Genomic DNA, 15100 nt, shown 5'->3' on the forward strand with positions numbered 1-15100 from the left:
GAAAAATGCTCTTAATTATTTGAACAATTACTTTGATTGTTGAAAAAACAATGCAAATAAGCAGACTCTTTAAATGTAATATAGAAATATTTATTAATGTACACAAAAAAGCTATAAAAATTTTGCTGCATCCCAACTAAACTATTTTGCCTGGGACTAATCCTTCTTTCTAATCCCACTTCTCTTCTTCCTCCATTATTACCCTATTGAGTGAGGTTCAAATGTTACTCACTCTACCTGCTCCTATTTATTTGCATAGTTGTCTACTTGTAAACCCTGAGATAATTTCCTGAAGCTTTCCTTTCCCTTCCCTTCACTTCCATTCAGTATATTCCTCTTCTCCTCTCCATTTTTTCCTTAAAATTATCAAGACATAACAAAATCATGCTTAGGCTTTGGTTAATTTAACTCTTTCCATAAACCCTATTGATGATAATGTTTAGAGTAGATATGTGTATAATCTGCCCATTTTTTAATATAAACCAATTATCTTTGTTTCATCCTTTATCATTATTTATTCATGGTTACCATAGGTTTCTCTGCTCCTGTATTTGAACTTCAAAGTTTTTCCCAAGATCTGGTCTTTCCATCATGCTTGAAGGTGCTCTATATTTCACTAAAAATCTTTCTCCCTCCTGTTGCATTCTACTCAGTTTTGCTGAGTAAGTTATTTGTGTCTGTAAGCCAATATCCTACACCTTCTGGAAGATCATATTCCAAGTTCCCTGCTCCTTTATGATAATGCATGCTAAATCATTAGAGGATCCTGATTGTAGCTCTTTCAATCTAGGTTTGCAGTATTTTTTCTTTGACCTGGAAGCTCTGGATTTGTCTACGAAGTTTCCTGGAAGTATTTATTTTAAGATTTCTTTCAGGAGGTGATGGATTCTTTTTATTTTAACAGTGCCCTCTGGTTCTAAGAAATCTGGAAGTTTATCTTTTAGGATTTCTTGAAATAGGGTGGCTAGACTTTTATTTTTGGTCATGGTAGTCAGATAGTCCAGTGACTCTTAAATGTTTTCTCCTGTTTTCCAGGAAAATGGGTTGTACTATGAGATCTTATATTTTCTTCCCTTTTTTTCAGCCTCATTTTGTCTTTGTTTTAATATTTCTTGTTTTCTTACATCTTCTACTTGGTATTTTTTTTAATTTTCAAAACATTGTTATGTAGGCAAGATTTTCTATCTCTCATCAAGCCAATTCCCTTTCTAATTATTTTTTCCATATTTCTCACTTCTTTTTCATTTTTCCCCTCAAATGCTCCTATTTAATTTAGGTATGGAAAAATTAAAGTTCTTTGGCAAACTCTTGCTTTTATTTCAAGAATTATATTTGTGTTTGTGCCCCTTTATCACTTCCAATAATTCTACTTGTGTTTATACCCACATTGTGTTTTTCTCTGAGGCATTGCTTGAGGTGATTTGAAGTCATAATTTTTTTCTGTGTGTGTCTTAAGAGTCTCTTCCACCATAATAATTCAATGTCATGGGGTCCTTATTTTTTTTTTGCCCATTATTGCAGCCTGCTTCCTGATTTCAAACTTAATATTAGGATTAGGTTACATCACATTTCTGGAGGGAAAATCTGGGATGTTCCTATTGTTGCTTTCTTAGAATATTAAGTGGGGTGACTGGAGACCTTCAAAACTTTCAGGGCTCTCAAAGTAGATTCATCCAAATAGTCATGAGCGGATTGCTGCTCTCCTGTTTGAACTCTTGAAGTTCCTGATTTGGGTGAGGTCTGAGCAACAGACTGCTGCCAGTCTCAATCTCTGTCAGCCAGCTAGTAGGCTATGTTGGCTCAAACTCATGAAATTCTAGAATCTCATTTGATCTGAGGTTCCTGTCTTGGTTATTTCTCTGTAGGCTAAGTTAGACATTGGAAGTGAGACTCTGCTCTGGTTTGAGGACTACCCTACTGCCGCTAGCATCTGACTTAATTCCTTTTTAAATAAACCATCCAGAGTCTCTCTATCCTTTGTGTAGACTCCTCTTTCACTTAACAGTGGATCTGTGACCCAGTACTGGATAGTGGGTGACAGAGCTGCCATTGGCACCTGTCTTCATTGAAATGCCTTTGCATGGAATTGCTTTCTTCTCATATTCTGATGTATAGACTCTCCCTGGGTAATCTAGTACTCCTCATGCAGTGACATACTGTTTTGATTCTATCTGCAGACCTGTTCTCCTGTGCTAAGCTGAGTTGGACAAATGCCTCACTATAATATTTTCTGGATTTCCCCTTCAGGATTTGTTATGATGCAGTTTCTATATTTGTTTAGAAGAGGTAGTGATGTTATTGTTATTGGGTTTTTTTGGGGGGAGGGAAGTGGAAGCCTACTTCACTAATTTTCACAACTTGGCCATCTTGTCTCTGCTTTTCATACCCCTTTTAAAAATAATAAGAATACAACTACTGTAATGATAGATCAGGGATGTTGTATGTTCAAAGACTGAAGCAATTTACCAAAAGAAGAAAAGTCTCTAAAACATTCATTCTGAACAGGACAGTAAGCTATAAATTGGATCCAGGGCTATAAGATTCCCAAACTCAGGGACAGCTAGGTGGCTCAGTGGATAGACACCAGCCCTGAAGTCAGGAGGACCTGAGTTCAAATCTGATCTTAGGCACTTAATGCTTCCTAGCTGTGTGACCCTGGGCAAGTCACTTAACCCCAATTGCCTCAGCAAAAACAAACAAATGAATAGATAGATAAATTAATGAATGAATGAATAAATAAAAAAAATAGTAGTTCATGCCTCACAAAAATGGGGGGAGAAGGGGGCAACTAGTTGGTATAGTAGATAGAGCACCAGTCCTGAAGTCAGGAGGTCCTGAATTCAAATGTGGCCTCAGACACTTAACATTTCCTGGCTGTGTGACCCTGGGCAAGTCACTTAACCCCACCTGCCTCAGCAAAAACTCAAATCCCTGCTTTGCCACTTGCTCTCAGTTTGAGAATATGTAAATCACTTCACTCCTCAAGACCTCAACTTTCTCTGGAAAATATGGAATTAAACTACAACAAGATCTTTTTCATTCCAAATCTGTGATCCTAATGCAACACAACATTTAAATGGATTCAAATATGGTTCAGTGTCTGTCCACAGGAATAGCCTTTAAGGAACATAAACAGCATTGTCCTAGAGCTGGCTGGGATCGTGTGCAGGTTTGTGGGAGCAGGCTGTTTATATTTTCAGTGTATTTACATCTTGCAAACTGGCAGAGGCTACCAATCAAGGCTGGATTTGTGTTCTGTTGAATTCTCCACAATGAAGAAAACGATGGAGATTTTTGTAATGGAGATTAAACTTAAAAGTGTGTACTGCTACAAAAATGATAACTATTAATTCATTGTAATATTATTCATTGTTAAGTCTATTGGTCTTTTCTATATCTCCTTTTTGATCTTACTGAAACCTTTTTCTAAATACTTTCAGCACCATCTCCTAATACTTCCATCTCTGGATTTTTTGCTTCATTATCCTTTGACATGTTTGACCACAATTTGGTCTCTTTTGTTCTCCCACAACTCTATCATGGCTTATTAACTGTGGGTCTACTCCCAAGATTCTGTCCTGAACCCTCTCTTTTTTTCTGTATACTCTCACACTTTGTAATCTTAGCTCCTCTGGATTAAATTATCAGCCTGACTTCTTTCTCTTCATTCAGTATTTTTAAGAAGCAACTAGATGCCTTATTAGATATTATATGTTCTATTCTCCAACAACTATATGGTAAAATTCAAAATTTAATATAAACCACTTTTTTTTACTTTATTCTGATTGTTTAATAATTCTTTAAAGTGCACCTGTCTTGTCTTCCTAAGGAGAATGAAAGTTCATTTTTACATAGTAAAGCTATCATATACTTCTGTTGTCTCTCCCCATTTGTACCTTGACAGACATATACCTACCAATTAATAAAGAAATTTGTTATTATTTTGGTCTAAATCTGTAATTTGACTGATTATCTTCCCCATTTTCCACCAATTCAGATCAACCAGCATCCCATGTCAGCTATTTTCAAGAGTTACTTTAGGCATCAAAGTATTAAAAGATTGATTTATGGTGGAAAAAAAAAAAAAGGCACAAGCAAGACAAACTCTGACTCCTCCTGAATCTAAGGCCATCTGCTATTCTCTACTACATTTCAGTGAAAAGAATTGATGCCCAATAACTTATTTATTTTACCAATTTTTTTATCAAAATAATATATCTAAGCCATTATAAGTACTGCAACATGCTTCAGAGAATTATAGAATATCCAAATTGGAGAAAATCTCATACTCAATAACTGATCAAACTTTGATTGAAAACCTCTCAATATAGCTCTTCTAATTTATAACATGCAACTAAAACATTTTAAACAGTTCTTTCATCAGTCAAGAAGTTGAGATGTTTGCCCATGTTTTCTCTTTAGTGAAATATCCATATTTCACCTAAATGGACATTACTTTAAAATTGATAATACAAGCATGTATTTATACAGCATTTTATATACTTTCCTAACAATTATCCTTGATAAGTAGGATAATTAATTTTTTTATATTTTTCAGAAAAAGAAACAACTTCAGATATGCTAAGACTTGTTTAAGTTTATAGAAATACTTAGTGGGAACTTGATTCTTGTAATCTGACTAGAACACTCTAATTATAACATACTACTTTACCAACCAAAGTTTAGCTAAATTATAAAGGCCAGCAAATCCTAAATCTGTATCTCTAAAAGGATGAGTGCCTTTAAAAAATCCTACAAGTTGGGAGAAAGTACTATTTTTTAAGCCTGGAAAATTGTTATATTGAGATGTACTATCTCCTTCATGATTAACATTGTCAATAAGCTCAAATCATGTTCTTGTTGGAAATATACAAACTCCAATGAGCCTTTAACACAAATAATCAAATTTCCCTATTATAAAAATGCCCAAAGAACTTGGGCACAACCCAGATGTCTACCAAGTTCCTCTTAGTTTTAAAGTTCTATGACCGAGAATAGCAAAAATAATCAAGCTCATATAAAAAATACGGCCAAAATAGTTTAATATGTTGGGCAACAACCTTCTTGAATATTCTTCTGCTTAGTTTTGGTATTAGGTTTACTATCCCCTAATCAATGGTAAAAAGAATAGTTTTGTTATTCTAAGATGAACTCTTCTCATTTAGCATATTAATTGTTGACATCTTCCTAAAACAGTATATTTAAAGTGCTGCTATTCCCCTCAAAGTAGTTAAGAACAAATTACTAAGAGAGCAAAGGAGATAAATTGAAGAGGGACATTAATAGTAACCAGTCAACAAATATTAACTATTTACTATGTGCCAAAATCTGTGCTAAGCTCTGGGGATACAAACCAGGACAAAAATAATTGTATTTATACAAAGTTGTTTGCAGTTGTTTCCCCCATTAGAGCTCCTTGAGAGCAAGGATTGATTGTTCTACTTTGAGCATCCGGACTATATTTTTCAAGTGACCAAAACATTTATCAAATCCCTTTTCTGCCAGATTCTGTTCTGAGTTCTGGAGCTGCAAAGAGCTCATATTTAGTGAAAAGCAACATATAATTAATTATCTACTTACAGATATATACTATGTAAATACAAAGTAACCTCAGAGGAAGGCACTAGAGGGAAACCAAAGAAAGAATTTTACATTTTTATGTAAAATATAATGTGAGACAAGGCTTGATGGAAGATAGAAGGCAGAAGTGAGAAGGAAGAGCACTTCAGGCATAGGAGACACTAATGGAAAAGGTACAATCAGGAAATAGAATGTTATGTGTAGAAAACAGAAAGAGTGCCAGTATTATTGAACTATAGTATACACATGGGGCACTAAAGTGTAAGGAGGTTGCAAAGGGAGGAAGGAAAACGCTTTAAAAGACATATGGAGGAACCTATATTGATCCTGGAGATAAAAGGGATCCACTGGAGTTTGTTGAGCTGAACAGCAATGTGGTCAAATCTGTGGTATAAGATCACTTTGGCAGCTCTGTGAAGAGATGAACTGGAATGAGGAGAGAGGAGAGACAGACAGATAAGCCAGAAAACTACTGAATTAGTATGGATGTGAGATAATGAGGGCCTGCACTAGGATGGCAGCTGTTGAGTAGAAAGGAGACACACACAAGAGATGTGAAGATAGAAATAAGATCTGACAACAGGCTGGATATGTGAAATAAATGTGATTGAAGAGTTGAAGAGGATACCAAACTTGCAAGCTCATGTAACTTGGAAGGATGGTCCTTTCCTCCACAGTAATACAGAAGTTCTGAAGAGGGGAGTGTAAGAGGAAAAAAAAAACCAATGGGTTTCTTCTTATATAAAACTACCATTATATGATAATTTAATAACTAGAGGATAGCCCTACATACATAGGCCATCTCACTCATTACCAGGATCCAGGAAACTCATCCCACAACAAACAATGTCTTGCTTTCCTTTGCTTTCCTCAGAGTCAGAGACTGCCAGAAAGTACTGCTCACAAGCCTTAATTACAACCCAGAATATATTTATCCCATTTGAGACCATGGTATGTATCTTCCTTAAATTCCTTGGTAATAATATATGCTGCATTATTTTAGGCTAGTATAAGAAGTTAACTACTGAGTAATACTTATATGCCAGTTACTGTGGAAAGCATCAAGAATACAAAGAAAAAAGCAAAAGAACTTCCTGCCCTCATGAAACATATTCCTATAAGAGAAAGAACACATACATACATACAAATATAGACACATACATATAGGCATATACAATACACTCTAAAGGTGTCAACAGTGCTACTCCACAGCTGTGGCCTGAACCAAATTAAAATGTAATTCGTGATCTTAATGAATCATATAATAATTAAAAGAAAGAAATGTATGAATGTATGTGGTTTTCTAAGTCATCTACCTGGATCTTCATGTACATTTTAGTAATTCCCATTTCTACCTGATTTTGATGTACAAAATAAATGAAGAGAAAATACAGTGAGAGAAACAGGAAAAAAAATTTTGCACAAGGAAGTGTTTGAGTTCAGATTTAAAGGAAATCAGGTGTTATAGGAAGCGGAGATATCATGGGAAAACCATAGCAGACATGGGGACAGCCTGAGTCTTTGCACCGATAAGGGAGATGTAAAAATAGAAAGTAAGTCTGCATGTCTAGACCATAAAATAAATGGAAAGGAATATTTAAGGCACCTGGAAAACAGAAAGATGCACAGTGCAATGAGCTTTGAATGTCATATTAAGTTTATATTTCATCTTAGAGATAACAGAAGATACTTTACTTTTGTGAACTGTGATTGAAGGTATGGGGTAAGATCTGAAGCAGTCATACCTATACTTTAAGAAACTGACATTGGAAGCTATGGAGAAGATGGATTAGAAGGGAAAACCAGAAGGAAAAAAACAATTTCAGTATAATGTAACTGAAACTATGGAAACTAACAAGATCACCAAGTGAGATAGTATGAACCAAGGAGAAAAAAAGCTTAGGCCTGAACCTTGGGATACAATCAGTTAATGAGTTTAACAAAAGTATTAAAATCTAGGCATGAGAAATGAGAAAAGGAAAGAGAAATGAGAGAGGTAGGAGGAGGACTTGTCATGGACTCTCAAAGACCAGAGAATATCCAGGAGAGAGCTGTCAACAGTTTCAAACGTTCCAAAGGAATCAAGAATGATGAGAATTTGGGAAAAGACCATTATATTTGGTAATTAGAAGAACATTAATAACTTTGGACAGAACAGTTTCATTTGACTTATAAAGTCAGACTGCAGAGGTTGAGGAATGAGTGTTAGGAAAGGAAACAGAGACATCAAATGCAGACGGTGGCATGTGAGTAAGAGATAGAAGAGTAACAGAGTACCACTATGGATCTTGCTAATTGACAGGGAATGCTGAAAAACCATGCTAAGGTCCTTGCTTCAGTTAACTAGAACAGCCTAATGAGGTAAAATGACAGTGAGTGGCTGAGACTGAGAGTTCAGAGAATCAAAGATAATATGGAGTAGAAATGAGTGGGAGGTGGGGGAAAGGGAGGAGAAAAGAACATCTAATTCAACCCTTTTAGTTTATAGATGAGGTTAAATCCTGAAGAGATTAAGCAATTTACTCAAAATTATATGACTGGTTACAGTCTACAATGATCTATTCTTGATCCTGGGACATGGGATATTTTAATATTGAGAAAGGCTGAAGACTGAGAACAAGCTACCAAGAAGGACCTTTGATTCTAATTTAATATTCAGGATGAACTGATTTTGCTTGCTTTGTCTTTAAAGACCTTTAAAAATCAAAATATGAAACCATACCTTAAACTTTTTTTCTTTTAAAGGTTCTAAAACGTCTTTGTTAGTGTTACTTTATACTTAGCTGTTTTAGAGAAATTTGCCATATTTAAATGGGAGATTTATGATTAAATCAGGGGGGCTGAAATAGCAGTTCTCTACTTAGAAATTCCTAAATCCCATCCATGCTATACTGTTTGCACCAATAACTGGCAATAGGTTGTATACTCAAAGTGCAGCTTGGAATTGAGAGTTTAATAAGAATAATTTTGGAGACCGAAAAGTCTAAGTTTTATAGATAAGAAAACAAGAACCAGGAAATGTTATGTTGCCCAAAGTTAAATAGCTATTAGTGATAGAACTTCAGGCTGGGGTTTAAATCCTGATCTCTGAATTTCCAATCAAACTATCACAGGACACTAGAAAATTATGCTTACATATCAATATATTCAAATAATTGTATCAAAAGACCCTACACACAAATTGAAATGTTTCAATGCATTTTAGATTTAAAGGATTTTATAAAACATGAAAGAAATCAATAAAAAGAATGGGGGGGAAATGGCTTTTAACTGAGAAGCCTCAACTCCAAATCATGGTTCTACTTTTTCATAACTCTGTGACAGAGTCACTTACTCTGAATTTTATATTCTTCACATGTAAAATGGATTGAGTTGTACTAAATAATCACTAAAATCTCTTTCCAGTTCTAAAACCATAGGACTAAAGCATTTGTCACAAAGAAAAACTAGGAGTAAGCTAACTCATACAATTAATCTTTGATATCAAACCTGTATTTAGAGATCCCTAGAAATTAGTGCTATTTCCTTTATTTAGGTCTAGTCTTTCCATGGAAGGTCGTGAAATTGTTTTGCTGACTAAAAAATATACAAGTAACTCCCAAAGAGCTAATTTTTAAACTCTTTACAATTTTAGAAAGTGTGTGTGTGTGTGTGTGTGTGTGTGTGTGTGTGTGTACGTGTATGTGTGCGATGGCTAATGTTCAATTGCCAGCTAATGGCAGAGGTAGCTAAGAGTTTGGGCCATTCATGACCATAAATAAATACTCAGATGTTTAATAAATTCCTGTAGAAGGTTGAGGATTTATAAGCATATTTGAATTTCAACAGACTTGTATTTCAAACCAAGAAACCAAGCTAAGTCAACACTCCACACAGTGATGCCTCTGATTAACAGTTTAAACTGTTACCTTTAAAAACTAAAGTGTAAATAGAGAGATCATAGGACCATAGATTTAAAGTTGGAAATAAATTTATAGGTTATGTGATCCAGACTCCTCATTTTACACATAAGATTCAAGTGTCAGAGAATTTGAGTGACTTGTGACACATTTATTATAACACTTGCTAATTTGTCTTCATCTATCCATTCACCTCTTCTTTCAAAGGGATTCTTTCCCAATTTTATATCTCTTATTTTCTGTGCTATAATAAGAAATGACATTTACATAGGACTTCAAGATTTAGACAGAACACATTTTGTGTCATTTGATTTTCATAACATTTTCTACAAATAGGGAAATTGAGGATCAGAAAATTTCCATGATTTATCTGATGTCATTTACACAGAATAGCAACTGGACCTAAGTCTCTGTTGATTCTAAATTTGCTTTGCCTTCTGACCACATACAGGTAGATAGATAAATTTGAGCTTTCTCACCAGGGCTGGTGGTTTATGACTTAAAACACCAGATAATGAATTGAAGTAATCTCTGCAAAATATTTGGCAAAGTTTAAACTACTTTACAGACGTTAGACATTATTATAATTATTGTCTGACCATTTCAACTTCTAGGATATCAGGGCAGTTTCCTTGATGATTTCCTGAAAAATGATGATGTCTAGGCTCTTTTTTTTCATTGTGGTTTTCAGGAAGTCCAATAATTCTTAGATTGTCTCTTCTAGATCTATTTTCCAGCTCAGTTGTTTTTTCTAATGAGGTATTTTACATTTTCTTCTATTTTTTTCTATTTTTTTTTTTTTTTGGTTTTGACTGATTCTTGAAGTCTCATTAAGTCATTTACTTTCATTTGTTCAATTCTAATTTTTAGTGAATTATTTTCTTCAGTTAGCTTTTTTTAATCTACTTCTGCATTGGACAATTGAACTTTTAAATGAGGTGTTTTTTATTCCTTGCATTTTTTTTTCCATTTCACAAATTCTGTATTTTAATGAATGGTTTCTTTTTCATATCTATTTTGTACATTGTTATATGGTTTTTCTATTTTATCAAATCTTTTTTTAAAAAGTTTTCTTCAGATAATTTGTTTTTTCCTTTTTCAAACTCTCTTGCAAAGTTCTCATTTCCTTTCCCCATTTTTCTTCTAACTCTCTTTTAAGATGCTTTCTGAATTCTTCCATGAGAGCCTTGTGAAATGGAGACCAACTGATGTCATCCTTTGGGGCTTCATCTGGAGATGATTTTTCTTTAGGATCCTCAGGATCTGAGGTCTTTTCTTCTCTTTCTCCATAAAAGCTATTTGCTTTTTTTTTTTATCTTTTTTTTTTTTTAAGTTTGAGATCTGTTCTTAAGGAAAAGGAGTGATAGACACTTTAGGTTGCCCTGGAGCCGGTGCTGTTGATTGACTTCTGGTGCATGCATAGGCATAGCCAGGTCCCATGTTTTTCTGGGGTGCAGAGGCTCACTATTTGCCTTTTGTATTTACTTTGAATATCACACAGTTAATCTACTGGTCCAATGACTTATAACCAGAACAGAGTAGCCTAATGGCCCTGGCTCCCTATGCTGAGTCTGTACTCAGCCACCTGTTGTCCTGCCCAATTGAAACAGACCTTTTATGAAGTATCTTCTGCTGGAAATTTGTGACACTCAAAATATTTGTGGGGTCTGTCATGCCAAAACCAGTTCAGAGACATGATCTGTTGTTGATCTAAAGGATACTAGGAAGAGCTCGGATAAAGACGAGTCTGCTCTCTACCATCCTGGCTCTGACCCCCTCAACTTCTGAGTTAATGTAAAAATATCTATTCAGTACAGGTAGATTTTCTGTGAAGAACAGCTAATACATATTAGTACAGAATTTTGACAATTCAAAGAATCTTTTTTCTAGCCATATTTATAATTATTTACTTATAATTATTTCCCTCATATATAACTGATGACAAAGGTAACACTGATTTAGGCTGCATTAAAAAAATCAATATCCATGGAGATAAGAAGCCTCCTAAACTCCACATAGCTAATTAAGGAAAGATTACCTCTGGCATTCCAGTTATTTCTGAGCACCACATGTTAAGAATATTTTGAAATTTTCAAGGAGGTTCAGAGAACAGGTGCAAGCACAAGGGATGTTTCTCCTGGAACAGTCTTTGGAGGAGATGGAATGAAAATTGTTTTCAAGCATTTAGAGGAGTCTCACATGCAAAAGAAGCTATATTTGTTCTATTTGTCCCCCAAAAACAATATATTTAAATTGAGATTAGAAGGAAGCAGATTTTTGACTCGGTCTAAAGGAAAATTTCTTAACAATTAGAGTTATCAAGTCTTATTAGGAAGTGTTAAAGTTTAAATGCAATGGGTTTCCTGAAAGTTTAGTGAATTCTTTGTTACTAGAGGTCTTCATGAGACCAGATTATTATTTATATTAGGGATAGTGTAGAAAGGATACATTATTTGAGAAGGCTTGACTTAGCTGACCTTTGAGGTCAAGAATCTGACTTGTAGAGGGCAGGAACTCTGAAAAGGTATACTTAAATCTAGGACAGCAGGGTATTTATGGTTAAGTACCTACTCACAAAGAGATAATGGTTCTCTAAGCACATACTTAACGAAATGTAATGATGTAATCAATCTAGTTAGCAAATACTTAGGGTAATATGCTTATGTAATGTTTTACAGTTGCTCATGCTCAGTGTGGTTGTGCATGCTCAGTGTGAGGTAGTGATATAATCGTGCTGGAGTATGCAGGGATTCTCAGACTTTTTAAATAGGGGGCCAGTTCACTGTCCCTCATTCTATTGGAGGGCCAGACTATAGTAAAAACAAAAACTTTGTTTTGGGGCCTGTAAATAAAGAAACTTCATAGCCCTGGGTGAGGGGGATAAACGTCCTCAGCTGCCACATCTGGCCCATGGACCATAGTTTGAGGACCTCTGAACTTGGGGAGTCTTAGACTCAGAACACTTTCTCAGCCTCAGCTCTCTTGACCATCGTTCTCAGCCACAGACACACACACAAAAAAAAAAAAAAAAAAAACCGCCAGATTGCAGACTATCTTTGACTAGCCACGTGGCCCTCCTGCCTCCTTCACTCCTCCACTATAACCAAGGACTCAGGCTAATCCTGAAATCCTCCAGAGAGCTAGTCCGGACTTTACACCTTTCAACTTGATAATTTATAACTAGTGTCTGTGATTCTTTTTTTGATTCAAAGAATCTTAAAGACCATTAGCAAATAATTATTATTTTGCACATTGGCTTAAAATAGTCTTGCTACAAACCATCCCTCTGCTTGCTCAAGGTGAGCAGATTTACCTCAAAGCAATAGGAAAAAAAAAAAAAAACTTTGACTTCAATCATTTACTACAAGCATTACCACAACAAAAGAGTTAATATCTGCTGATCTGCTTTATAAAGCTGATTCACAGAATCATCATTCTTCTTCCTCTTTTTTTTCCGTTCATTAAATAATTTCCAAATAGAGGTTTCATTTTTAAAAGTGTGTGTGAAAATTTTGTCTATGATAAGGTTCTCCTGAGGAGGGCCTGCTTATACTCTACTAGAGTCAGGATTTGATTGCTAATTTCCTGACTAGGTGTGTTTTTTCTATTATTCTGCAACTTTCCTCCACTTGTAGAACTGATAAGCAGGAAGAAGGAGGTTAATTTCTTTGTCAAGGAAGAATTCCCCAAAATGGGTTAAGTGCCCAACAAGAGAGCCTTCTATGAAAAACTGTTGAGCTGATTAGTTCAAATTAATAATGTTCCAAAGTATATACTTTCATTGACAAAATTTACATAAACTAGCTCTTGACATCAAAGTATTAATTTCCTTTAACTATTCCTAAGATCATCAACCTAGAAGTTAATTCCTTACAAATTTAAAGGGCACTGCTTTTTCCTACAGTTGCTATTCTCATAACTTTTTAGTTATAATCATTCCTCAACATCAGTCTTTTCTCACATAACTCAAGCCCTCCATATCTCTTATATGGAATACTGTAATAACCTCCTTGTTTGTCTTCTAGCCTTAAGTATCTTCCTTCTAAAATTCATCCTTCATATAGCTGACAGCTATTTTTTAAAAACAAAGCTTGAACTATGTTATTCTCTCCCCCTTACTCCATAAATTCTAAATATCAATATTTGATATATTTATAGCAATAAAATTATATCAATTATAATTATATCAACAATATAAATTATATCCATAAATATGTGATATATTTATGTCAAATAAAAATTCCACTGGTATTTAAAGCTCTTCATAATTTGATTTCATTCTGACTTTCACCCTTCTTACATAGTTACATCTCTATATAATTTACAATTTACTGATACTGGCTCAACTGTATGTTGCTCACACACAACATATCACTATCTAGCCTTCATGGTTTTGCATTGGCTACAGAATAACTAGAATACTTACACTTCCTCACTTGTACCTCCTGGAATCCCTAGCCTCCTGCAAGATTTAACTCAAGTGCTTCCTTCTACACAATCATTCCTGTACCTACCAGCTACTGCTACTTTCTTCTTCAAGGTTATCTTTTATTTTCTTTATGCTTTGAATGTACATATGTACAGCACATATTGTCTCCCCAGGTGGAATGAAAAGTCTTAAAGGGTAAGAATTATTTTTCTTTAAATCTCTAGCACCTAATACAATATCTAAAATAAAGTAAATCCTCAATATGTCATTGATTGATTGAATTACCACTCTTTCCTCTTCTTAGAGTACAAATTGCCTCCTACTTATGCTAATTTTTTGTTTACTACTATTATTCCATTTATTTATCATAAGCATAGTAAAACTATCATTCTACAAAAGTAAAAAAAACACAAATATTATTTTTTGTTATATATGGTAACTTAAAATATTGATACATAATATCAAGACATACTTAACGATATACTAATTTAATACTAATTACTGCTCACATTAAATAGTTAAGAAAAAAAAGAATTTAAATGCTTACTTGCACATCTGTTCATGTCTGGTGCTCTGTGTCCATAATACCCTGATGGGCATGAATGTAAACACTCTCCATACTGCCTCATCCCTTCTCTTCGCAGAAAGAAGAATAACTTTTGCTGGCATCTACTGCATCCATTATCCTTTGAACAAGATAAACAACCTTTGCAAATTGGATTTGATACGTAGCTAGCTGCAAAACAAAAACAAAAAGCAAGATGTACCATTCTGAAAAGTTAAGAGTCTTAGGAGGAAGTCAAAATATAGGGAGGTGGGGAAGGGAAAGAATAGGCATTAATGATGAGATAAGATACCTTGACTCCCCAAGGATCAAAAATATTACATCATAAAATAGTCTTTGTAATATACAACAATAGGGCACGAAGAATATCAAAGTTAACCTTTTCATAACACTCCAATAGTAACTTAATAAAGGGAGATTAGAAATGATCAAGTTTGACTCATAACATTTTAAGGATAGATAAGGCTAAAATAGTTAATTATAACTAGTAACAAAGATTATAAAGAGAAAATTTCCAACTTTGCCTTCTTGAAGGTTTGGCTTAAAAATTTCAGATTGAACCTAAGAAAAATGAGTATATTTAAGTCCCAAGTCCAATGACCATCTTAATTGTTGTTGTTCAGTTGT

At 34.5% G+C, this 15100-nt stretch overlaps 1 protein-coding gene across 1 annotated transcript in view; it reads right to left on the reverse strand.

Moving 5' to 3' along the window:
• RSPO2 (R-spondin 2) overlaps window positions 1-15100 on the reverse strand; it is a 257233-nt gene that overhangs the window by 129478 nt on the left and 112655 nt on the right. Inside the window, exon 3 of the mRNA XM_003760322.2 lies at window positions 14456-14644. Within this exon, the coding sequence (XP_003760370.1) occupies window positions 14456-14644 (189 nt within the window). The remainder of the gene's footprint in view (window positions 1-14455; window positions 14645-15100) is intronic.

Source organism: Sarcophilus harrisii, chromosome 1 (genome assembly GCF_902635505.1).
Source record: "Sarcophilus harrisii chromosome 1, mSarHar1.11, whole genome shotgun sequence".
NCBI classification, from domain to species: Eukaryota; Metazoa; Chordata; class Mammalia; order Dasyuromorphia; family Dasyuridae; genus Sarcophilus; species Sarcophilus harrisii.